This window comes from Hypanus sabinus, chromosome 7 (genome assembly GCF_030144855.1).
Source record: "Hypanus sabinus isolate sHypSab1 chromosome 7, sHypSab1.hap1, whole genome shotgun sequence".
In the NCBI taxonomy this organism is placed as follows: Eukaryota; Metazoa; Chordata; class Chondrichthyes; order Myliobatiformes; family Dasyatidae; genus Hypanus; species Hypanus sabinus.
In genome coordinates, this window is record NC_082712.1 from 3,269,581 (window position 1) to 3,293,430 (window position 23,850).

A 23,850-nucleotide genomic window follows, 5' to 3' on the forward strand; every position below is an offset into this window, starting at 1 on the left:
ATCATTCTTTTCCAGATGTATAAGGACAGTATGTAGAGTGGTGGCTATCACATCATCTGTCGATCAGTTGCGTTGGTAGGCAAATAGTAGGGGTTCCAGTGTGGGTGGTAGCATTCTGCAGATGTAGTCCTTGACCAACCTCTCAAAACATTTGCTTATTATTGTGGTGAGTGCGACAGGACACCAGTCATTCAGACATGTTACCTTGGTCTTTTTAGGTACAGGGACAATGGTGGATGTTTTGAAGCAGTAGAGCACTCTGCTTCAATAGGGATGTAGTCATAAAGAAGGCAAGACAGTGGCTATACTTTATTAGGAGTTTGAAGTGATTTGTCATGTCAACAAATACGGTCAAAAACTTCTATAATTGTACCGTGGAGAGCATGTACACTGCTTACTCTGTGAGCTTCGTATGAGCGAGGAATTTCATTACATTAATATGACATTAAACTGAGTCTTCATTTTCATGAGTAAATATGTACTGTTATATCTGTCTGTGGCTAATGTATGCATGTTAGCTTAAGTAAGCTTGATTGTTAGTGTTCACGTGTTAATTCATGTGTAAATGTGTATGCAGAGTGCATTTGAGTGTGTGAGTTTATGTCTATGTGGAGTGCATATACATGTGTGTGGCATACGTAGAGTGCATTTGAGTACTTGGAGAGTGTGTACGTGTGTGTGTGCGGGTGCGTGCGAGCATGTGTGTGTGTGTGGAGAGTGTGTGTGAGTGTGAGCATATGTGTGTGTATGTGTGTGTGCGTGTGAGTGCAAGAATGTGACATTAGGACTTACTCTGACACTTACCTTTCAGTACTGTGCCGTTCTGTGCACAATGGACAACAGAGGTCCAGGACCTGGGGGTCCTGAGCCCAGCCTGTCAGCCGGTGAAGTTGAGAGGAGCGCTGCTGTCTGCCTTCTCTGGGGACGCGCTGGTGCTGGCTGTTGTTATTAATCAGAATGATCCCAAGGTACAGCTCGTGATTGTTTCCTGGATACGCTTTCCATACCTCTCCTCACCCTGCTTCACAAGATGTCGTGCCTCTTGTACCCAACCTGTCAGTGCCCACAGTCTCCACACCCTTTGCTAGCTCTCCATCAACAAGGACAAATGTTTGACCCACTCCTCCTTTCCTGAGCCACACCATCCCTCACTGACCCACACCCTCACCGACTGACCCACACCTTCACTGACCCATACCCTCACCGACCGACCCACACTCTCACTGACCCACACCCTCACCGACTGACCCACACCTTCACTGACCCATATCCTCACCGACTGACCCCCCCACCCTCACTGACCCACACCCTCACCGACCGACCCACACTCTCACTGACCCTCTCCCTCACTGACCCCCACCCTCGTTGACCCACTCCCTCACTGACCCCCACCCTCACCGACTGACCCACACTCTCACTGACCCTCTCCCTCACTGACCCCCACCCTCGTTGACCCCCACCCTCGTTGACCCCCACCCTCACTGACCCCCACCCTCACCGACTGACCCACACTCTCACTGACCCTCTCCCTCACTGACCCCCACCCTAATTGACCCCCACCCTCACTGACCCACCCTCACTGACCCATACCCTCACCGACTGACCCCCACCCTCACTGATCCACACCCTCAGCGACTGGCCCACACTCTCACTGATCCTCTCCCTCACTGATCCCCACCCTCATTGACCCACACCCTCACTGACCCCCACCCTCACTGTCCCCTACCCTCACCGACTGACCCCCCCCACCCTCACTGTCCTCTACCCTCACTGACTGACCCCCACCCTCACTGTCCCCTACCCTCACTGACTGTCCCCTACCCTCACTGACTGACCCCCACCCTCACTGACTGACCCCACCCTCGTTGACTGACCCCCCCACTGACACTTCTCCACATCTCTCAGTTCTTCAAGTGTGTCACATGTAGGGGTCCTCAATAATATGGCAGGGGCATGGGAACCAGTATGATAGAGCTGAGAATGAGCTTTGCAGGTTTGCAAGTAGATGATGGGTATAACATTAACAAAAGGAAAGACAAGTTAATGATTGGGTTGAACTGCAGACAAAGCAAAGAGTTAAATACCACAGAGGCAAAATTCATAAGACCATAAGATATAGGAGCAGAAGTAGGCCATTTGGCCCATCGAGTCTGCTCCGCCATTCAATCATGGGCTGATCCAATTCTTCCAGTCATCCCCACTCCCCTGCTTTCTCCCCGTACCCTTTGATGCCCTGGCTAATCAAGAACTTATCCATCTTTGCCTTAAACGCACCCAATGACTTGGCCTCCACAGTTGTTTGTGGCAACAAATTCCACAGATTTACCACCCTCTGACTAAAGTAATTTCAGCATACCTAAATGGATGTCCTTCAATCTTGAAGTCATGCTCTCTTGTCCTGGACTCTCCTACCATGGGAAGTAACTTTGCCATATCTAATCTGTTCAGGCCTTTCAACATTCAGAATGTTTCAAAGATCCCCCTCTTTCTCCTGAACTCCAGGGAATACAGCCCAAGAGCTGCCAGACATTCTTCATACGGTAACCTTTTCATTCTTGGAATCATTCTCGTGAATCTTTTCTGAACCCTCTCCAATGTCAGTATTTCAATGTCAACCTGGAGGCTAACTTTTAGGGCATTCTGCACAACAACTCCCCAAGTCCCTCCGCATCTCTGCATTTTGAATTCTCTCCCCATCTAAATAATAGTCTGCCCATTTATTTCTTCCATCAAGGTACATGACCAAGCACTTTCCAACATTGTATTTCATTTGCCACTTTTTTGTCCATTCCCCCAAACTATCTGAGTTTCTCTGCAGGCTCTCTGTTTCCTGAACACTACCCAATTCTCCACCTGTCTTTGTATCATCGACAAATTTAGCCACAAATCCATCAATCCCGTAGTCCAAATCATTGACATACATCATAAAAAGCAGTGATCCCACACCGACCCCTGTGGAACTCCACTGGTAACTGGCAGCCAGCCAGAATCGGATCCCTTTATTCCCACTCTCTGTTTTCTGCAGACCAGGCAATGCTCCACCCATGCTAGTAACTCCCCTGTAATTCCATGGGATCTTATCTTACTACACAGCCTCATGTGTGGCACCTTATCAAAGGCCTCGGAAGGCAATGGAGGCCAATTCTCTGGATGCTTTCAAGAAGGAGCTAGATAGGTATCTTATGGATAGGGAAATCAAAATGGCGGGGCAGGCTTGAAGGGCTGAATGGTCTACTTCTGCACCTATTGTCTATTGTTTATTGCCTTCTGAAAATCCAAGTACACCACATCCACTGCATCTCCCTTGTCTACCTTGCTTGTAATTTCCTCAAAGAATTGCAGTAGGTCAGTCAGGTAGGATATTCCTTTCAGGAAAACATGCTGGCTTTGGCCTATCTTGTCATGTGCCCCAGGTACTCTGTAATCGCATCCCTAACAAACAATTCCAACAACTTCACAACCACTGATGGCAAGCTAATAGGTCTATAGTTCCTACTGTCTCCCACCGTTCTTAAATAGTGGAATAACATTTGCAATTTTCCAATCATTGGGTACAATGCCAGAATCTATTGCTTCTTGAAAGATCATTGTTAATGCCTGTGCAATCTCTCCAATTATTTCCTTTAGAGCCTGAAGGTGCATTCCATCAGGTCCAGGAGATTTATCCACCCTCAGACTATTAAGCTTCCTGAGCACCTTCTCAGTTGTAATTTTCACTTTCCATACTTCACTTCCCTGACACTCTTGAATGTCTGGTATACTGCAGATGTCTTCCACTGTGAAGACTGATGCAAAATATGCACTCAGTTCCTTTGCCATCTCTGCATCTCTCATTACACTACCTCCAGTGTCATTTTCTGTTGGTCTGATATCTACCCGCAACTCTCTTTTACCCTTTATATACTTCAAAAAGCTTTTAGTTTCTACTTAGATATTAGTCGCCAGCTTCCTTTCTTAATTCATCTTTTCCTTCCTAATGACCTTCTTCGTTTCCTCTGCAAGTTTTTAAAAGTTTCCCAATCCTCTATCTTCCCACTATCTTTGGCTTCCTTGTATGCCCTCTCTTTTGGTTTTACTTTGGCTCTGACTTCACTTGTCAGCCACAGAGTGTCCTTCTTCCATTCAAACATTTCTTCTTCTTTGGAATATATCTGTCTTGCACCTCCCTCATTTTTCTCAGAATCGCCAGCCATTTCTGTTCTGCTGTCCTTCCTGCTCGTGTCTCCTTCAAGACAACCATGGCCAGTTCCCCTCTCATGCCATTGTAATTTCCTTTATTTCACTGAGACTCTGACACTTTGGAATTTTGTTTTTACTTCTCAAATTTCAAAGTGAACTCAATCTTACTGTGATCACTGTACCCTAAGTGTTCCTTAACCTTAAGCTCTCTTTTCACCTCCAAATCTTTGCATAACACCCAATCCAGTAGAGCTGATACCTTAGTGGGCTCAACAACAAGCTGTTCTAAAAAACCATCCCTTAGACATTCTATAAATTCTCTCTCGAGTACTGGCCTGGTTTTCCCAATCAATTTTCATGTCAAAATCCCCAACGGTTATCATGACATTGCCCTTATGACATGCCTTTTCTATCTCCTGCTGAAATTTGTTATTCACATCCCGGCTGCTGTTTGGAGGCCCGTATACAACTGCCATTGGGGTCCTTTTACCCTTGCCATTTCTTAACCCATAGAGACTCTACACCTTCTGAGCCTATGTCATCCCTTTCTAATGATTTAATATTATTTCTTATACACAGGGCCTACTAACCTATCTTTCCGATACACTGTATATCCTTGGACGTTCAGCTCCCAGTGGCAGCCATCCTTTAGTCAAGTTTCAGCGATGGCCACAACATCATACTTGCCAGTCTGTAGCTGAGTTTCAAGATCGTCCATTTTATTTCTTACGTTGCCTGCATTCAAATATAACACTCTCAGTCCAGTATTTGTTGCTTTCTATTCTAACTGCACCACGCCTCTATTGCCCTGTAACTCATCTCTTGCCTGTACTTTCTATCATCTCTGTTACACGTTATCTTAAATATATTTATTTCCCCCTTCCTCAGCCCTGTCACTCCTGTTCCCATCCCCCCTGTCTAATTAGTTTAAACCCTCCCTAACAGCTCAATTAAACTTGCTTAGACGTTGGACTCCTTTGGGTTCCGGTGTAACTCATCCTTTTTGTACAGGTTGAACCTCCCCCAGAAGATGCCCCAATGATCCAGGAATCTGAAGCCCTGCCCCCTACACCAGTCTCAGCCACACATTCATACACCTGATCCTGCTATTCTTGCACTCACTAGCACGTGGCACAGGCAGCAATCCTGAGATTACTACCCTCGAGGTCCTGCTTTTCAGCTTCCTACCCAACTCCCTGAATTTTCTCTTCAGGACCTCCTCCCTTTTTCTACCTGTGTCATTGGTACCAACGTGCACTGAGGAGTTCACCCTCTCCTTTCAGAATACTTTGCACCCGCTCCGAGACATCCCACACCCTGGCATCTGGGAGACAACACACCATGCGGGTATCTCTATTAGGCTGACAGAACCTCCTGTCTGTTCCCCTCACTGTTGAATCCCCTATAACCACAGCATTCCTCATCTTCTTCTCTCCCTTCTGCAGCATGGAACCACGCTCAGTGCCAGAGGCCCGGTCGCCGTGGTCGTCCTCTGTCAGGTCACCCCCCTCCCACCCCAACAGCATCCAAAACAAGATAACGATTGCTGAGGGGGATGGTGACAGGGGTTCTCTCTACTCTCTGAGCTCTTCCCATCCCTTCCCTGACAGTTACCCACATCTCTAACTCCTGCTCACTTTCCTTAATAAGCTGTAGGTCATCAAACTGCAGCTCCAGATCCCTAACGCGTTCTCTCAGAGGCTGCATCTCGGTGCAGATCTGGCCATCTGGGAGACTGGGAGATTCCTAGGATTCCCACTCTGACCCCTACAGACATGTCCTCCATTCCTCCAAAAAAAAAGCAAGGGAAAAAATAATGAAGTCCACCTACCCAATTACCTCGCCAAAGCCCTATCAGTCTGCCTCAGACCACTCTTTCAATGACCGCTCTTTTGATGACTGCTCCGTTAGGCAGCGTCTCCCTTTTATGCCTGAACCTTCCCAGCTCTCCAACTCATGATGGGTGCGCTGGTTATAGCTGAGTTCCCGCGAAGCTTCCCTTTTTGAACTTTGCTCTTGGACATGTGCTCCGCTTCCTCTCTTGAAGCTCTCCAACTCACCAATTCAAAAGGGTAAAGAACGCAGGACTGAAGGTGTGGTATTTAAATTTGTGTAGCATTTGGAATAAGGTGGACAAACAAGTGGCACAATCAGAGATTGGTCGGTATGACATTGTGGACATCACTGAGTCACGGCTAAAGGAAGGCCATATTTTGTGCAAAGGATGTACTTTGTATTGAAAGGAACAAAGGCGTAGGCGGACGTGACTCTGTTGGTAAAAGATGGAATTATATCTTTACAAAGAGGTGACATAGGACCAGATAATGTTGAGTCTTCGTGGGTGGAGTTGAGAAACTGCAAGAGTGAAAATACCATTATGGGAATCATATTTAGGCCTCGTAATAGTAGTGAAGATGTGGGGTTCAGATTTCAAAGGGTGCTGGAAAACATATGTAACAAGGGCAATGACACAATTGTAATGGGGGACTTCAATATGCAAGAGGATTGGGAAAATCAGGTTAGTGTTGGATTGAAGAGAGGGAGTTGTTGAATGGCTAAGAGATGGCTTTTTAGAGCAGCTTGTGCTTGATCCTACTTGGTGAAAGGCTATCTTAGATTGGTTATTGTGTAATAACCCAGATATTATTAGGGAGCTTAATGCAAAGGAACCCTTAGGAGGCAGTGATCATATTATGATTGAATTTATACCTCAATTTGTGAAGGAGAAGCATAACTCATATATATCAGTATTGCAATGAATAAAGGGAATTACAGAGGCATGAGAGAGGAGCTTGCCCAGGTGGGTTGCAGAGGGATACTGGTGGGGACGACGGCAGAGCAGAGATGGCTGAAATTTCTGGGAGTAGTTCACAAGGCGCAGGATAGATATCCCACAGAAGAAGTTGTTCTCAAATGACAGGAGTAGGCAACCATGGCTGACAAGGGAAATTAGGGGCTGTATAAAATCCAAGGAAAGGGCATATATGGTAGCAAAAGTGAGCGGGAAGTTGGATGATTTGGAATCTTTTAAAGTCCAACAGAAGGCAACTAAAGAAACTATAAGAAGGGAAAAGATGAAATATGAGGGTAAACTATCCAATAATATAAAGCCGGATACCAGAAGTTTTTTCAGTTATGTGAAGAGTAAAAGGGAGGGGAGAGTTGATATTCAGCCACTGGAAAGTGATGCTGGTAAGGTAGTAATGGAGGACAAAGTCATGACAGATGGACTCAATGGGTACTTTGCATTGTTTTTCACTGTGGAAGGCACTTCTGGCGCATGGAGTGTAGGTGCTCGGCGAAGCCGTCTCCAGATCTATGATGTGTCTCACTGATATACAGGAGGCCACACCGGGAGCACCAGACACAGTAAATGACCTCAACAGACTCGCAGGTGAAGTGTTGCCTCACCTGGAAGGACTGTTTGGGTCCCTGAATGGTTGTGAGGGAGGAGGTATATGGCAGGGTTGGCACTTGTTCTGCTTGTAAGGGGAAGTGCCAGGATGGGATCAGTGGGGAGGGACGAATGGACAAGGGAGTCACGTAGGGAGCGATCCCTGCGGAAAGCAGGAAGTGGGGGGATGGAAAGATCTGTTTGGTGGTGGGATCCCTTTGGAGGTGGCGGAGGTTTTGGAGAATTATGTGCAGGATGCAGAGGCTGGTGAGGTGGTAGGTGAGGTCAAGAGGAACCCAATTCCTGGTAGGGTGGTGAGAGGATGGGATAATACAGTGTTGGGAAATGTATGATAATGCATTTTGGAAAAAGGAACAGTAGTGTGACTATTATCTGAATGGGGAGAAGGTTCAAACATCAGAGGTGCAGAGGGACTTAGGAGTCCTTGCAGAAGACTCCCAGAAGGTTAATTTACAGATTGAATCTGAGATAAAGAACGCAAATGCATTTATTTCAAGGGGAATAAAATATACAAGCAAGGGGATAATACTGAGGCTTTATAGGACACTACAAAAAGCCACACTTGGAGTATTGTCAACAGTTTTGGGCCCCATATCTCAGAAAGGATGTGTGTCATTGGAGAGAGTGCAGAGGAGGTTCACGAGGATGGTTCTGGGAACGAAGGCTGTGAGAGGGTGTATCCTATGTGGTGGTACCCAGAACCAGAGAGCACAGTGTCAAAATGCAGGGATAACCCTTGAGAACAGAGGTGAGGAGGAATTGTTTTAGACAGACAGTGGTGAATCTGTGAAATGATCTGCCACAGACCGCGGTGGAGGCCATGTCAAAGGGTATATTTAAGGCAGAAGTTGACGTTTCATGATCAGTCAGGGCATCAAAGGTTAAGGTGAGAAGGCAGGTGTATGGGATTGAGCGTAATCTGAGATCAGCCACGATGGAATGACAGAGCAGACTTGATGGACTGAATGACCTAATTCTGATCCTTTGTCTTATAGGTTTATGCTTATTCTGTTTCCCCTTGAGTACGTGTTCCCATGTGTGTTTGGGCGTGTATATGCGAGTGTGCTGTAAATGTGACGTGCGTGCTGATTGATAATGTGTTGTGTCTCGGTTACAGGCCACTCAGGTGCTGTTTGTGAACCCGATGAATGGGGTGGCCGTGTCGAGCAGCCTGCAGGGTTGTGGCAGCAGTGAGTGCCCCGTGCCAACCAACTTTATAAGGTGAGTGCCACGAACCTCTGCCACTCAGTGTGCCCCCATGTCCAAGTGGGTGTGGAGCAGGGTGACTTGCCCTGTAGGTGGACCTAATGAACCTCCCCAAGGACGCCATCTGCTCAGGTCCACTGCTGGGATTTGTAATACTTGAGCACCATGGTAGAGAGATTGGGGTGAGAACAACGAGATCTTCTGGTGATCTGCCCTTTAGTTAGTCAGGAGGTTCTGGTGGGGCAGGGAGATCTTTATGTGAGCTGCCCTGTAGTTGATCAGGAAGTTCTGGTGGGGCAGGGAGATCTTTATGTGAGCTGCCCTGTAGTTGATCAGGAAGTTCCGGTGGAGCAGGGAGATCTTTATGTGAGCTGCCCTGTAGTTGATCAGGAAGTTCTGGTGGAGCAGGGAGATCTTTATGTGAGCTGCCCTGTAGTTGTCAGGAAGTTCTGGTGGGGCAGGGAGATCTTTATGTGAGCTGCCCTGTAGTTGACAGGAAGTTCTGGTGGGGCAGGGAGATCTTTATGTGAGCTGCCCTGTAGTTGACAGGAAGTTCTGGTGGAGCAGGGAGATCTTTATGTGACCTGCCCTGTAGTTGACAGGAAGTTCTGGTGGGGCAGGGAGATCTTTATGTGAGCTGCCCTGTAGTTGACAGGAAGTTCTGGTGGGGCAGGGAGATCTTTATGTGAGCTGCCCTGTAGTTGTCAGGAAGTTCCGATGGAGCAGGGAGATCTTTATGTGAGCTGCCCTGTAGTTGTCAGGAAGTTCCGATGGAGCAGGGAGATCTTTATGTGAGCTGCCCTGTAGTTGTCAGGAAGTTCCGATGGAGCAGGGAGATCTTTATGTGAGCTGCCCTGTAGTTGACAGGAAGTTCTGGTGGGGCAGGGAGATCTTTATGTGAGCTGCCCTGTAGTTGACAGGAAGTTCTGGTGGAGCAGGGAGATCTTTATGTGACCTGCCCTGTAGTTGACAGGAAGTTCTGGTGGAGCAGGGAGATCTTTATGTGAGCTGCCCTGCAGTTGATCAGGAAGTTCTGGTGGAGCAGGGAGATCTTTATGTGAGCTGCCCTGTAGTTGACAGGAAGTTCTGGTGGAGCAGGGAGATCTTTATGTGAGCTGCCCTGCAGTTGTCAGGAATTTCCGGTGGAGCAGGGAGATCTTTATGTGAGCTGCCCTGTAGTTGACAGGAAGTTCCGGTGGGGCAGGGAGATCTTTATGTGAGCTGCCCTGTAGTTGATCAGGAAGTTCTGGTGGGGCAGGGAGATCTTTATGTGAGCTGCCCTGCAGTTGTCAGGAAGTTCCGGTGGAGCAGGGAGATCTTTATGTGAGCTGCCCTGCAGTTGATCAGGAAGTTCTGGTGGAGCAGGGAGATCTTTATGTGAGCTGCCCTGTAGTTGACAGGAAGTTCCGGTGGGGCAGGGAGATCTTTATGTGAGCTGCCCTGTAGTTGATCAGGAAGTTCTGGTGGAGCAGGGAGATCTTTATGTGAGCTGCCCTGTAGTTGTCAGGAAGTTCCGGTGGAGCAGGGAGATCTTTATGTGAGCTGCCCTGTAGTTGTCAGGAAGTTCTGGTGGAGCAGGGAGATCTTTATGTGAGCTGCCCTGTAGTTGTCAGGAAGTTCCGGTGGAGCAGGGAGATCTTTATGTGAGCTGCCCTGTAGTTGTCAGGAAGTTCTGGTGGGGCAGGGAGATCTTTATGTGAGCTGCCCTGTAGTTGTCAGGAAGTTCCGATGGTGCAGGGAGATCTTTATGTGAGCTGCCCTGCAGTTGACAGGAAGTTCTGGTGGGGCAGGGAGATCTTTATGTGAGCTGCCCTGCAGTTGTCAGGAAGTTCTGGTGGGGCAGGGAGATCTTTATGTGAGCTGCCCTGTAGTTGTCAGGAAGTTCCGGTGGGGCAGGGAGATCTTTATGTGAGCTGCCCTGTAGTTGTCAGGAAGTTCCGATGGAGCAGGGAGATCTTTATGTGAGCTGCCCTGTAGTTGACAGGAAGTTCTGGTGGGGCAGGGAGATCTTTATGTGAGCTGCCCTGTAGTTGTCAGGAAGTTCCGATGGAGCAGGGAGATCTTTATGTGAGCTGCCCTGTAGTTGACAGGAAGTTCTGGTGGGGCAGGGAGATCTTTATGTGAGCTGCCCTGTAGTTGTCAGGAAGTTCCGATGGAGCAGGGAGATCTTTATGTGAGCTGCCCTGTAGTTGACAGGAAGTTCTGGTGGGGCAGGGAGATCTTTATGTGAGCTGCCCTGTAGTTGTCAGGAAGTTCCGATGGAGCAGGGAGATCTTTATGTGAGCTGCCCTGTAGTTGACAGGAAGTTCTGGTGGGGCAGGGAGATCTTTATGTGAGCTGCCCTGTAGTTGTCAGGAAGTTCCGGTGGAGCAGGGAGATCTTTATGTGACCTGCCCTGTAGTTGACAGGAAGTTCCGATGGAGCAGGGAGATCTTTATGTGAGCTGCCCTGTAGTTGTCAGGAAGTTCCGGTGGGGCAGGGAGATCTTTATGTGAGCTGCCCTGTAGTTGTCAGGAAGTTCTGGTGGAGCAGGGAGATCTTTATGTGAGCTGCCCTGTAGTTGTCAGGAAGTTCCGGTGGGGCAGGGAGATCTTTATGTGAGCTGCCCTGTAGTTGTCAGGAAGTTCTGGTGGAGCAGGGAGATCTTTATGTGAGCTGCCCTGTAGTTGTCAGGAAGTTCTGGTGGAGCAGGGAGATCTTTATGTGAGCTGCCCTGTAGTTGTCAGGAAGTTCTGGTGGAGCAGGGAGATCTTTATGTGAGCTGCCCTGTAGTTGACAGGAAGTTCTGGTGGAGCAGGGAGATCTTTAAGTGAGCTGCCCTGTAGTTGGTCAGCTACTGGGGAATGGAGGGCTGTGGCCCTGTACAAGTTGATGGGGGTAGGCAGTTTAAATGGTTTAGCGTGGAGGAGATGAGCTGAAGGTCCTGTATGACTGTTAACTACCAGCGGAGCAGGCCTGAATGAAGCTCACCAAGCTTACCTACTTGTTTTCTGCTGGGATCCATGTTAGCATGCAGTTAGCTTTACGGTCTTACAGCTTGGGGTGTTCTGATTCAGAGTTCAACTCTGGTGCCATTCTATATCTGTACCTCCACCCCGTGCAATGTGTGGGTTTCCTCTGGGTCCTCCGGATTCCTCCCACAGTCTGAAGACGTATCACGCAGGTGATTGTCCCTTGTTGTTAGGGTGAATTGGGTTTGTCGGGGTTGCTGAGGCAGCTTGGCTCAAAGGCACGGAAGGGCCAACAGACCCCTGGAAAAAAACCCGGGTAAATATTGACACACTCCCCAGTGATCCTGGGTAAATACTGACACACTCCCCAGTGATCCTGGGTAAATACTGACACCCTCCCTAGTGATCCCGGGTAAATACTGACACAGTCCCCAGTGATTCTGGTTGAATACTGATTGTTTGCATAAAGATTGGCCTTTTCTGTCACACAGACATTGAAACATACGGTGGAATGTGTTGTTGGTGTGAAATGAAATCGGAGGGGATGTACTGGGCCAGCCTATAAGCATTGGTATGCTTCTGGCATGTGCAGAAATCACTAGCCCTGATCTGTAGCTCATTGTATTGAGTGGGGAAACTGGGCCACCCTGAGGAAACCTGCCCGGGTACAGGGGGAGTTTTCAAACTCCTTGCAGATAATGGTGGGATTTGAACCACAACTTTACAGTTGATACTGTAATAGGGTTACATTGCTGTATCAGGTGCTGTTCTTCCATCATTTGTTTATCCTCACTGTGGCAAAGGAGACTGGAAGGTTAGTGAGGTGAGAATTTACTCTTCCGTTCTGTATCCCTGGATGCAGTGGGTGCTGCTGCTCCCCCACTCTATCCCCAGATTGGGTCACCCCACCCTGACCTCCATGAACCATGGGAGGTTGTGCTGTGGCTGGAAGATGTTGACAGTGACTGTAAGCTCTTTCCCTCAGATCCTACTGGGTGGGAGGAGTGAGCTGGACACATGATGCCCTCTTCCTCGCCTGTGTACTGGAGCGTGGATCAGTGCTGCTCCTGTCCCGACTCGGGGAGCTGATGACCCTCACCACGTTTGGCAGCTCTGTGGAGTTTGGCCCAGCAGAATTCATCCCCCTGCATCCATTAATAACGTACAGGTATGATACTTCATCTTTCTGAAAGGAACCAGTTATAATGAACGTATGTGAGAGAGGCAATACAAGAACAGGGACAATGTTGAGCAAATTTTGCTCTGTGTCTGGATTCCCAGCATCTGTAGAATCTCTTCCGTGTGTGATTTGGTGCTCCACTGCGAAGTCTCTTTGAGGGCTGTCTAACCGGAAGAAGATTAAATCTGCTTTTCGATGTGAGTTCAGTGAGTTCCTCTCCCTCTGTGATCTTTAAGAATATAAGACATAATAGGAGGATTTGGCCATTCAGCCTATCAAGTCTGCTCTGCCATATGATCTTGGCTATCCATTTCCCTTTCCACCGTACTCTTCTGCTTTCTCCCTGTAACCTTTCACACCTTGACTTACAAAGAACCTATCAACCTCTGCCTTAAAAACACCCAGTTACCTGGCTTCCACAGCTGCCTGTGACAGATTCACCACTCTCTGGTTGAAGAAATTCCTCCTCATCTCTGTTTCAAATGGACACCCCTCTATTCTGTGATCGTGCCCTTTGGTCCTTGACTCCACAACTATGGGAATCATCTCCATATTCACTCTCTCTCGGCCTTTCAACATTTTGATAAATTTTAATGAGATCCACTCTTAATCTTCTAAATTCCAATGAGTACAAGCACAGAGCCATCAAATACTCCTCATGTGATATGCCTTTCATTCCCAGAATCATTTTTGTGAACCTCTTTGAACTTCTCCAATGTCTGTACATCCTTTCTGAGATCAAGGGCTCAACTTTGCTCCCAATACCCTGTGAGGCTGCACCAATGCTTTATAAAGTCTCAACATTACAGCTTTGCTTTTATATTTTAGCCCTTGTGAAATGAGTGCTGACATTGCATTTGCCTTCCTCACACTGACTCAGGTTAACATTCAGTAAATCCTGCACGAGGACGCCCAAGACCCTTTGCAGCTTGGATTTTCTCTGCATTTGGAGAATAGTCTATGCTTCTATTCTTTCTACCAAAGTGCATGAATTGCACTTCCCAACACTGTATTCCATCTGCCACTTTGCCCATTCTCCTCATTTATCATAGTCCTCCTGCAGCATCCCTGCCTACTCAACACTGCCTACCCCTCCACCTATCTTCGTATGGTCTGCAAACTTGGCCACAAAGCCATCAATTCCATCATCCAAATCTTTGACATGCAATGTAAAAGAAGTGGTCCCAATATGAATCCTTGAGGAACACCATTAGTCACCAGCAACCAATCAGAAAAGGCTCCTTTTATTCCCACTCTTTGCCTCCTGCTAATCAGTCAATGCTCTAGCCATGTTAGAATCTTTCCTGTTATACCATATGCACTTATCTTGCTAAGCTGTCTCGCGTGAGGTACTTTGTCAAGGGCCTTCTGAAAATCCAAGCTCACAGCATCCACTGACTCTCCTTTGTCTATCCTGCCTGTCATATCTTAGAGAATTTCAACAGATTTATCAGGCAAGATTTTCCCTTGAGGAAACCATGCTGACTTTCCTCTGGAACCATGCCTGAAACTATTGGTTCTTTAAAATCATTACCAATGCTCCACAATCTCATCAGCTAGCACAAAAGCCCTGGGGTATATACCAGCTATCTGGTCCAGATGAGTTATCTAGCTTCAGATCTTTCAGCTTCCCAAGCATTTTCTCTTGAGTAATAGCAACTGTATTTACTGCTGCTCTTGAGCTTCCAGTGTATTGCTATGTGTCTTCCACAGTGAAGACTGATGCAAAATACTTATTCAGTTTGTCCGCCATTACTACCATTGTTTTCCGGTGGTCCAATATCTGTTTTCGCCTCTCTATTGCTCTTTATCTGAAAAAAATGTTTGGTATCCTCTTTAATATTATTGGCAAGCTTACCTGCATATTTCATCTTTTCCCTCCTTATTGCTTTTTTAGTTGCTTAAGTTGGTTTTTAAAAACTTCCCAGTCCTCTAATTTTCCACTAATTTGTGCTCTATTATATGCTTTAATATTGGCCTTGACTCCCCCTGTCAGCCATGCTTGTGTTACCTTGCCTTTAGAACACTTTGGGGTGTGTCTATACTGCCCCTTCTGAATTGCTCCCAGAAACTCAAGCCATTGCTGTTTTGCCATCATCCCTGCTGATATCCCCTTTCGATCACCTGTGGCCTGCTCCTCCTTCACACTTCTGTAATTCCCTTTACTTCACTGTAATACTGAAACATTCGACCTTAGCTTCTCCCTCTCGAGTAGCAGTCATCCTCAGGCTTCCCTTAAGCTCCCTAATCATATTATTACACAACACCCAATCCAGAATAGCTGATCCCTTAGTGGGACTCCACCACAATCTGCTTTAAAAACCCATCTTGTAGGCATTCTAGGAATTTCCTCTCTTGGATTCTAGCACCAACCTGATTTTCCCAAACTACCTGCATATTGAAATCCCCCTTGACTATCGTAACATTGCCCTTTTGACGTGAATTTTGTTCCTCCTTCTGTAATTTGTAGCCCACATCAATAAATCCCATCAGGGTCTTTTTATCCTTGCAGTTCCTTAGCTCTACCCACAACGGTTCTACATCTTCTGATCCTGTGTCACCTTTTTCTAATGGTTTGATTTCATTTTTTACCAACATAGCCATGCCAACTCCTCTGCCTAGCTACCCAACCTTTTGATACAATGTGCATCCTTGTATCTTTGGATGTGAAGCTCCCTGCTATAATCTATAATTCAGACATGACTCAGTGATGCCCATATCATACCTGTCAATCTATAACTGCATTCCAAGATCATCCACCATATTCTTTATACTGTGTGCATTCAAATATAACGCTATCAGTCCTGTATTCGCTTTCCCACTGTTACACTGCAACTCATCTCGCTCTCTGCAATTTTGCCCTATCATCTGCCTGCCCTTTCTAAGTCTCACTATACACTGTCTCTTCTTGTATCCCAACTGCCTCATCCTCTGCCCTATCACTCAGTTTCCCATCACCCTGCTAAATTAATTTAAACCCTCCCCAACAGTTCCAGCAAACCTGCCTGCAAGGATATTGGTTCTTTATGGGTTCTGGTGTAATGTGTCCCTTGTACATATCATACCTTTTCCAGAAGAGATCCCAGTGATCCAGAAGTTTGAAACCCTGTCCACCCTCTCCACCAATTCCTCAGCCACACATTCATCTTCCAAATCATCCTATTCTTAACCTCACTGGTGTGTGGCGCAGTCAGCAAACTGGAGATTACTACCCTGGAGGTCCTGCTTTTCAGCTTTCTAACTAGCTCCCTTCAGGACCCCCTCCCTTTTCCTACCATTGGTATCAATATGTACCAAGACTTCTGGCTGCTCCCCCTCCCCCTTTAGAATGCTGTGGACCTGATCCAAGACGTCCTTGACCCTGGCACTTGGGAGGCATCACACCATCTGGGTGTTTATCACATCGCAGAATCTTGTGTCTACTCCTCTAACTCTGGAATCTCCTATCACCATGGCAGTCCTCTTCTACCCCCTTCCCTTCTGAGCCACAGTGCCTGCCTCAGTGTCAGAGACTTCGGTGCTGCAGCTTCTCCCTAATAGCTTATACCCCCTTCCGCAGTATTCAAAGTGGTATACATATTGAGGGGAACAGAAACGGGTAATCTGCACTGTCTGCTAATTTCCTTTCTTTCTTCTTACAGTCGCCTAGGTATTTGCCTTCTGCAACTTCGGGGTGATTATCTCTCTATCGCTCCTACCTATCACCTCCTCAGTTTCCCCTAGGAGCCAAAGATCTTGGAGCTGCAGCTCCAGTTCCGAAACACATTCTGTGAGGAGCTGAGGTTTCGTGTACTTGCTGCATATGTGGCTATCTGGGAGGCTGCAGGTCTCCCAGGATTCCCACATCTCACACAAAGAACACAACACAGCCCTTGGAACCATCCTTACTGCACTAACTATATTCTAACAGATGAAGAATGAAGAAAAAGAAACTTTTCAGATATATACCTCATCCAAGCTTGATGAGCCAAACCCTCTCCACTCTAACACTGGTGCACTCCAACAATGGCTGCTCCACATAGTCTACCTTTTTTTTTGCCCTTGCCAAAAATTGCTATTTGATTGGGCCACGGGAAAATGCCAAACGCCTGTGAACGCTCCTTTTTAAATCTCACTCATGGACTTATGATTTGCCTCCTCTCTTGCTCCTGATCCAATTGGGCCACGGGAAAAGATATCTGCTGCTCTCTAACCTTCTAGCTCGTATTCCTTCCCCTTCCCTCTCCACCTTATTCTGGCTTATTCCCCCTTCCTTTCCAGTCCCGGAGAAGCATCAACTGTTTATCAGTCTCTGCAGATGCTGCCTGACCTGCTGAGTTCCTCCAGCATTTTGTGTATATTGGTTTTGATCTAGGCAGTTTTTAGAGTAGGTTACATGGTCAGCACAGCATTTTGGGCTGAAGGGCCTGTAATGTGCTGAAATTTCTATGTTCTGTAACAAAACCTCTCTGTTGGGGAAAACTCACTGTTTAGAGTTTAGAAGATTGCAAAGTGATCTTTTCAGTAAAGTGCACAGTTTATAAATACTTGCTCGTTCACTCCCTGTCAAATATCTCACTCTTGTTACATCACTCACTCCATCTTTTCCTCACCTATCTCTTGTGTAGCCCCCTGGTAGGCCTCAGGCTCGCTCAGCTCGCTTCCGTCCAGGGCAGGGGTCGGCAACCCGCGGCTCCGGAGCCGCATGCGACTCTTTCATCTCTGTGCTGCGGCTCCCCATGGTTTGTTAGTTTTTGAAATGTAATTCAAAATTTGAAGATTATGGCGATCTTTACAATCTAAATAAAACGTTGTGGCGACCCCATTTCCTGGCCCATCCGAACCGGCTCACAATTAGCCACTGTTCCGGCTAAGGGAGATAGCCTACGGGGGTTTGTGAGTACGTGTCTTTTGGAGCATCCGTGCCCACGGGGGGCGGGTGGAGGGAGGCTTTAAAGCAAGGCTGTTTAGTTCGAATAAAGTTATCTTTGACTGCAGTGTCGTTATTTTAGCGCTGCGTGTAGCGCTACACCGCTACAACGTGTTTTTTATCGCTATTAATATACATCACCACTGCCAATGCCTGACACCCGCCAGTGCGCGCTTTCTTTTAATTCTTCGATCCAAGGTAGGCTAACTATGGAGTAACCTTCAACCCAACGTCTTTTTTTCGGAGTTCAAAATGTTTTTGTTGCAAGCAGAAATGTAATTTTGTTTTCTCTGCAGGAGTTCATCAATTTCATAAATGCAACACATTATAGTTTGTCTATACATAGCATAAAGGCAAAAAAAACCCGTTGTATGCAGTGTTATTTCATTTTAAATGTCAAATGGGTTTTGTGGCTCCCAGTGTTTTCTTTTCTGTGGGAAATGGGTCCATATTGGCTCTTTCAGTGGTAAATGTTGCCGACCCCTGGTCTAGGGGGAGCAGCCTTTGGGCCCGCCAGACTGGGTAATCAGCTTGTGTGGATGCTGTGTGATGTCCCCACCCCGCCAAATAACAGACAGTACACCATATGCGATTAAATGAGTTCACTTTATAGATCTTACTGGAACTATGTACTTACTGGAGATACAATATAAAAGGAAAAGTAAAGGTGCCAAACTTATCAAAGTCCAACCACTTCGTGCACAACCGTTGGAGCTCAGTTAATGAAGTCTTCTTGCCACCATTCAATCCCCTCCGACCTCCTCTACCCTCCGCCTGGGACCAACAACGGTGGTTGACCAGATGCTCCACAAACAAATACAATTCTCGTTTTCAGTAATTATAACCCAAACGAGCTTGAAAGCACTCTCTCACCAGTTAGCATAACAAAGAAGCATTTTTACTTTTAACATAACAAAGAAGCCATTTTATTAGCCTTAGCAGTAACATAAAAGAAGAAACCCCTTACACTTGTTTGAAGGGGCAGTGTACAGGAGGCAGCATCTACCCTGGGGTAGTTAGTAACAGTAGAGTGCAGTGCAGCGCTCCTGTTAGCGCCATGCTATTATAGCTTGGGGTGTCAGAGTTATTATCAGTGTCCTCTGTAAGCAGTTTGTACATTGCTTCTCAAGCACGCTTGGGTTTTAGTTTCCTCTGGGTGCTCCAGCTTCTCCCCATTACAATGACGTACCAGTTAGTAGGTTAATTGGTCATTGTGAATTGTCCTCTGATGAGCTGGGGTTAAATAGATGTTTTGCTGGGCAGTGCAGCTTGAAGGGCCAAAGGACCTATTCTCAATCAAACAATAAGCATATATAAATTAATGCTGTGCTCTTTTACAGGCAGCCGGTGCCTCAGGTCGCTGACCACACACAGACCAGTGGCTCCCCCACTTCAGAAAGTGACTCAATGAGGCAGCGCTTTTCCCTGGCAGCCCATCCTTGCCTACCCTACCTCATTGTGTCCGATGGTTACATGTTTACTGTTCTACGGTTTGCAGAACACGTTTCTGCATCAACCCTTCTGAAGTCCCTGTTACTGGACGTGACCCAGGGCCTAGAGGATGTACAGGACCTGCTGCTGAGCACTGAGGTACGGATGTTGTATACTAGAGTCCTTTAAGTAATGATTGTTCTTAATGGATGGTAACTTTGTTGCTGAAGGTAAGATCAAGGAGGTTGGAGACTGTGTGACAACCAGGAAGGGGGGAAGGGGTTAAGGAGCCAGTACAGAGTATCCCTGTGGCCATCCCTCTCAACAACAGGTACATCACTTTGGATACTGTTGGAGGAGGGGATGAGCCAATCAGAGGAAAGTCACAGTGGCTGGGTCTCTGTATCATGATCCGGTCCGGAGCCCGCATTCCGGATCTTGATCCAGTCCGTAGACTCCAGACTCCGATTCTTGTAGCCATCCCTCCTTTCACCCTTAAGCCCAAATAGGATCATCTTGGCTTAAGGAGGTGCACCTGAGACCTATCGGCTGGCAGGTGTATACAAGAGGCTCTGGCTCTGTGTCTAGTTGGGGGCTGTTCTGTCTGGTTTGCGCTATCCTGTTTTGACCCTGGCTTGGAGTACCCACTGTTAATCATCTAGTTCTGTAAGTCTGTTCTTGTAGTCACCCTGGACTGAGCTTCCTTCTGATCCCTTGCCTCCGTCGGGTAAGTAGGCTGGACTGCTGTTGCTCGGCAGGGGGATTCTGACCCTTTCCTACCCCTCTCTTCTGATGGGTTATACCCTGCAACCTGCCCAGGTGCTCTGTGTCTTGCCCAGGCCCCTGTGTTTCTGCCTGGGAGGCAGCCCTGCCCAGGAGCTATGTGGCCCGTCCTGAGGACTCTGACCCTTTCCTACCCCTTGCTTCTGATGGGTTGTGCCCTGCATCCTGCCCAGGTACCCCTTGACCTGCCCAAGCCCCTGTGTTCCTGCCTGGGAGGCTGGGCCCTGCCCAGGGGGCTATCCTCCCAGAATTCCTTGTCCCATAGACCCATCCTTTAGCCTAGCCAGGGTCCTGCCTTTGCCATGAACTCTCTGAACCCCAGGATCACCTTTGCACGCCACGGTCTCCCCATCTTGTTCTGTCCTTTAGTTGTTCCCGTCCTGCCCCTAGTACTTCAGTGTCTGCATCCTGCATTTGGGTCCAGTCTCCACGTCCTATTGTGATACTCTGGCTCTGGATTTGCCTCTCTGACTCAGAAGAGAAGGGGGAGAAGAGGTACTCTGTGGTGATTTGTTAGTTTGGGGAACAGACAGGAGATTCTGTGGGAGAGAACAAGATTCCTGGATGATATGTTGCCTCCTGGGTGCCAGGGACGAGGATATCTTGGATCAAGTCCTCAGCATTCTTAAGTGGGAGGGTGAAAAGCTAGAAGATGTGGTCCATATAGGTACTAGTGACATGGGTAGGACAGGTGATGAGGTTCTGCATTGGAAGTTCAGGGAGCTAGGTGCTAAGTTAAAGGGCGGGACCTCCAGGGTTGCTACCCATGCCACGTGCTAGTGAGGAAGATTATACAGTTTAACACGTGGATAATGAGTTGGTGGAGGGAGGGCATCAGATTTTTCTATCATTGGGCACTCTTCCAGGGAAGCTGGGACCCGTACTGAAGGGATGGTTTGCACCTAACTAATATCCTAGCGGAAATGTTTGTTAATGCTGCTTGGTGGGGTTTGAACTAGAGGTGCAGGGGGATGGGAACCAGAGTGCCAGAACAGTTAGTGGAGAGGTTGCGAAGGCAGATGTTGGCAAGACCTCAGATCAAGTTAGGAATCAAAAGGTTGAGCATGGTGCGACTAGTGTCCTCGTATATTTAAATGCAAGAAGTATCGTGTGAAAGGGGGATGATAATGCTGAAAGTGAGGTAGCTGGTTTAGAAACAGGCAATGTAGTGAGGAGAGGTTGTTGATGGGGCAAAATTGCAGTCAACAGGATGAGTTGCAACATAACAGGTGGACAGAATTGAAAAGGGTAAATACAAGACTGGAAGCGTTGTATCTGGATGCACGCAGGAAACAGAATAAGGTAGGAGGACTTGTAGCACAGTTGCAGAATGGCAGGTATGATGTTGTGGGCATCAATGAATCATGGCTAAAAGAAGGTTAAAGCTGGGAGCTTCACGTGCAAGGATACACATTGTATTGAAAGGACAGGCAGGAAGGCAGGGGGGACAGCATTTCTCAGTTGGTAAAATGAAGTCATTAGGAAAAAGAGACATCGGCTCAGAAGGTGTTGAATCATCGTGGGTAGAGCTAAGGAACTGCAAGAGTAAAATACCCTGAGGGAGTTTTGTACAGACCCCACATCCCCCAACAGTAGTAAGATGTATATAATGGAGCAAAAATTAGTGAGAAGTTAGAGGATTGGGAAGCTTTTAAAAACCAACAGAAGGCAACCATGAATTAAGAAAGTAAAGATGGGATATGAAAGTAAGCTAGCCAATAATATTAAAGATGATATCAAAAGTTTCTTCAGATACATAAAGTGTAAAAGAGAGGCAAGAGTGGATATCGGACCACTGGAAAACGATGATGGAGAGGTAGTCATAGGGGACAAGAAAATGGTAGATGAACTGAATAAGTATTTTGTGTCAGTCTTCTCTGTGGAGGACATTAGCAGTATGGTGAAAGTTCCAGGTGTCGGGTCATGAAGTGTGTAAAGTTACCAGAACTAGAGAGAAGGTTCTGGGAAAATTGGAAGGTCTAAACGTAGAGAAGTCACCTGGACCAGATATTGTCCACTCTAGGCTTCTGAAAGAGGTGGCTGAAGAGATTGTGGAGGCATTAGGAATCTTTCAAGAATCACTAGGTTCTGGAATGTTTCCGGAGATTGGAAAATTGCAACTGTCACTCCATTCTTCAAGAAAGAGAGGCAGAAGAAAGGGAACAATTGGCCAGTTACTCTGGCCTCAGTAGCTGGGGTGGGGGGGGGGGGGAATGTTGGAGTCAGTTAATAAAGATGAGGTCTTAGGGCACTTTGAGGTAGATGATAATATAGGCTGTAATATAGAATGGTGTCATCAAAGGAAAATCTTGCTTGACAAAACTCTTTGAATTCTTTGAAGAAATAACAAGTAGGATAGACAGAGGAGAGCCGGTTGATGTTGTGTCCTTGGATTTTCAGAAGGCCTTTGACAAGCTGCCACACATGAGGCTGCTTAACAAGCTACTGTTACGAAACCCCGTAACTGGGCACTTACCAGCAAAGATAGAGAGGTCCGTTGAAGTCTGATGGTACTATTTTTAAAAGTATTGATAAAGGGGCACAAAAATAAGATTAATGCAAACATACAGATAAGATACGTCGTCAATACTAAATCTAAAGCGCGGGTATAATAATAACCAATAAGCAATAGCTCTATCGTTGTCTAGGGGATAATGTATTGTCCGATGGAAATATAACAGTCACTGTTAGTTCGTTCAAGCTGCAGCGTTTTTGGGGTTAAGAGCGAGGCAGTTTAAACTTGCCCAGGTCTTTTATGATGCCAATCCGTTGAGTCAGGGGAGCGCGTTTCCCTGTTGTTAGCTAAAAGCCGTTTTCCGTGGTTCCAGCCACGAGTTCCAGCAACGGAACTGAACACACGTGGCCTCCTTCAGATGACTCCCTGCTGTTACGTGGTCGCTTAACGTTTCTTCTGGTGCATCTGAGGGGCTGTTCCTACAGACCCTCTTTTATCCTGACTCGCAGGGTCGTAGATGTCAATCAGGTTGGGGGTGATGCAATCTCTCCCTCGACCAGCCCACTTTGCCTGAGGGCGTTCACGTAGCCTAGTCTTCAATCCACAACTTTGCCTTCTGGAGACAATGGCCATGTCCGGTAGCTTTACATTGCCGGGGAAACAAGACATTCTGTACTCTCTTCTCTCCTTTCCTGGGCCCCTTGACCCAACCCAACAGTGATCTTGCGATTCTCACAACGGAGGGGGCTACGGACGTATCACTACAAGCTAAAAAAGGTTGGGAAACACTGATATAAAACCAAATATGTACTTGTATATTCTATAAAGCACTGGTGAGGCCTCACTTAGTGTCTTGTATGGAGTTCTGGGCTCCTTATTTTAGAAAGGATGTGCTGAAACGGGACGGTTCAGAGGATTTTCATGATAATGATTCCAGGGTTGAATGGCTTGTCTCTTGAAGAGCATTTGACTGCTCTGGGCCCGAATTCGCTAGAATGAAGGGACATTTCATTGAAACATCGAATGGTGAAAGGCTTTGGAAAAAGTGGATGTGGAGAGGATGTTTCCTTCTGGTGGGAGAGTCTAAGACCAGAGGACATAGTCTCAGAATACAGGGGTGATTTTTCAGAATGGAGATGAGGAATTTCCTTACCCAGAGAGTGGTGAATTTGCAGATTTCTTTGCCACAGGCAACTGTGGCAGCCAAGTCTTTATGTATATTTAAGGGTGAAGTTGATAGATTCTTGATTGGTCAGGGCCAGTGATCACAATATGAATGAGTTTAATTGAAAACCAGTGATCACAATATGATTGAGTTCAACTTGAAATTTGATAGGGTGA

General features: G+C 47.0%; 1 protein-coding gene across 10 annotated transcripts in view; it reads left to right on the plus strand.

Annotated features, from left to right (window-relative positions):
• The window catches only part of cplane1 (ciliogenesis and planar polarity effector 1), a 375,338-nt gene that overhangs the window by 48,653 nt on the left and 302,835 nt on the right, over positions 1-23,850 (plus strand). For all 10 annotated transcript variants that reach the window (XR_009512997.1, XR_009512998.1, XM_059974072.1 and 7 more), the window contains exons 7-10: positions 812-968; positions 8,712-8,815; positions 12,737-12,919; positions 19,181-19,430. Coding sequence is in view for 8 of the 10 variants with exons in the window: in XM_059974072.1 (XP_059830055.1) it covers positions 812-968; positions 8,712-8,815; positions 12,737-12,919; positions 19,181-19,430 (694 nt within the window). In the remaining 2 variants the exon portion in view is untranslated. The remainder of the gene's footprint in view (positions 1-811; positions 969-8,711; positions 8,816-12,736; positions 12,920-19,180; positions 19,431-23,850) is intronic.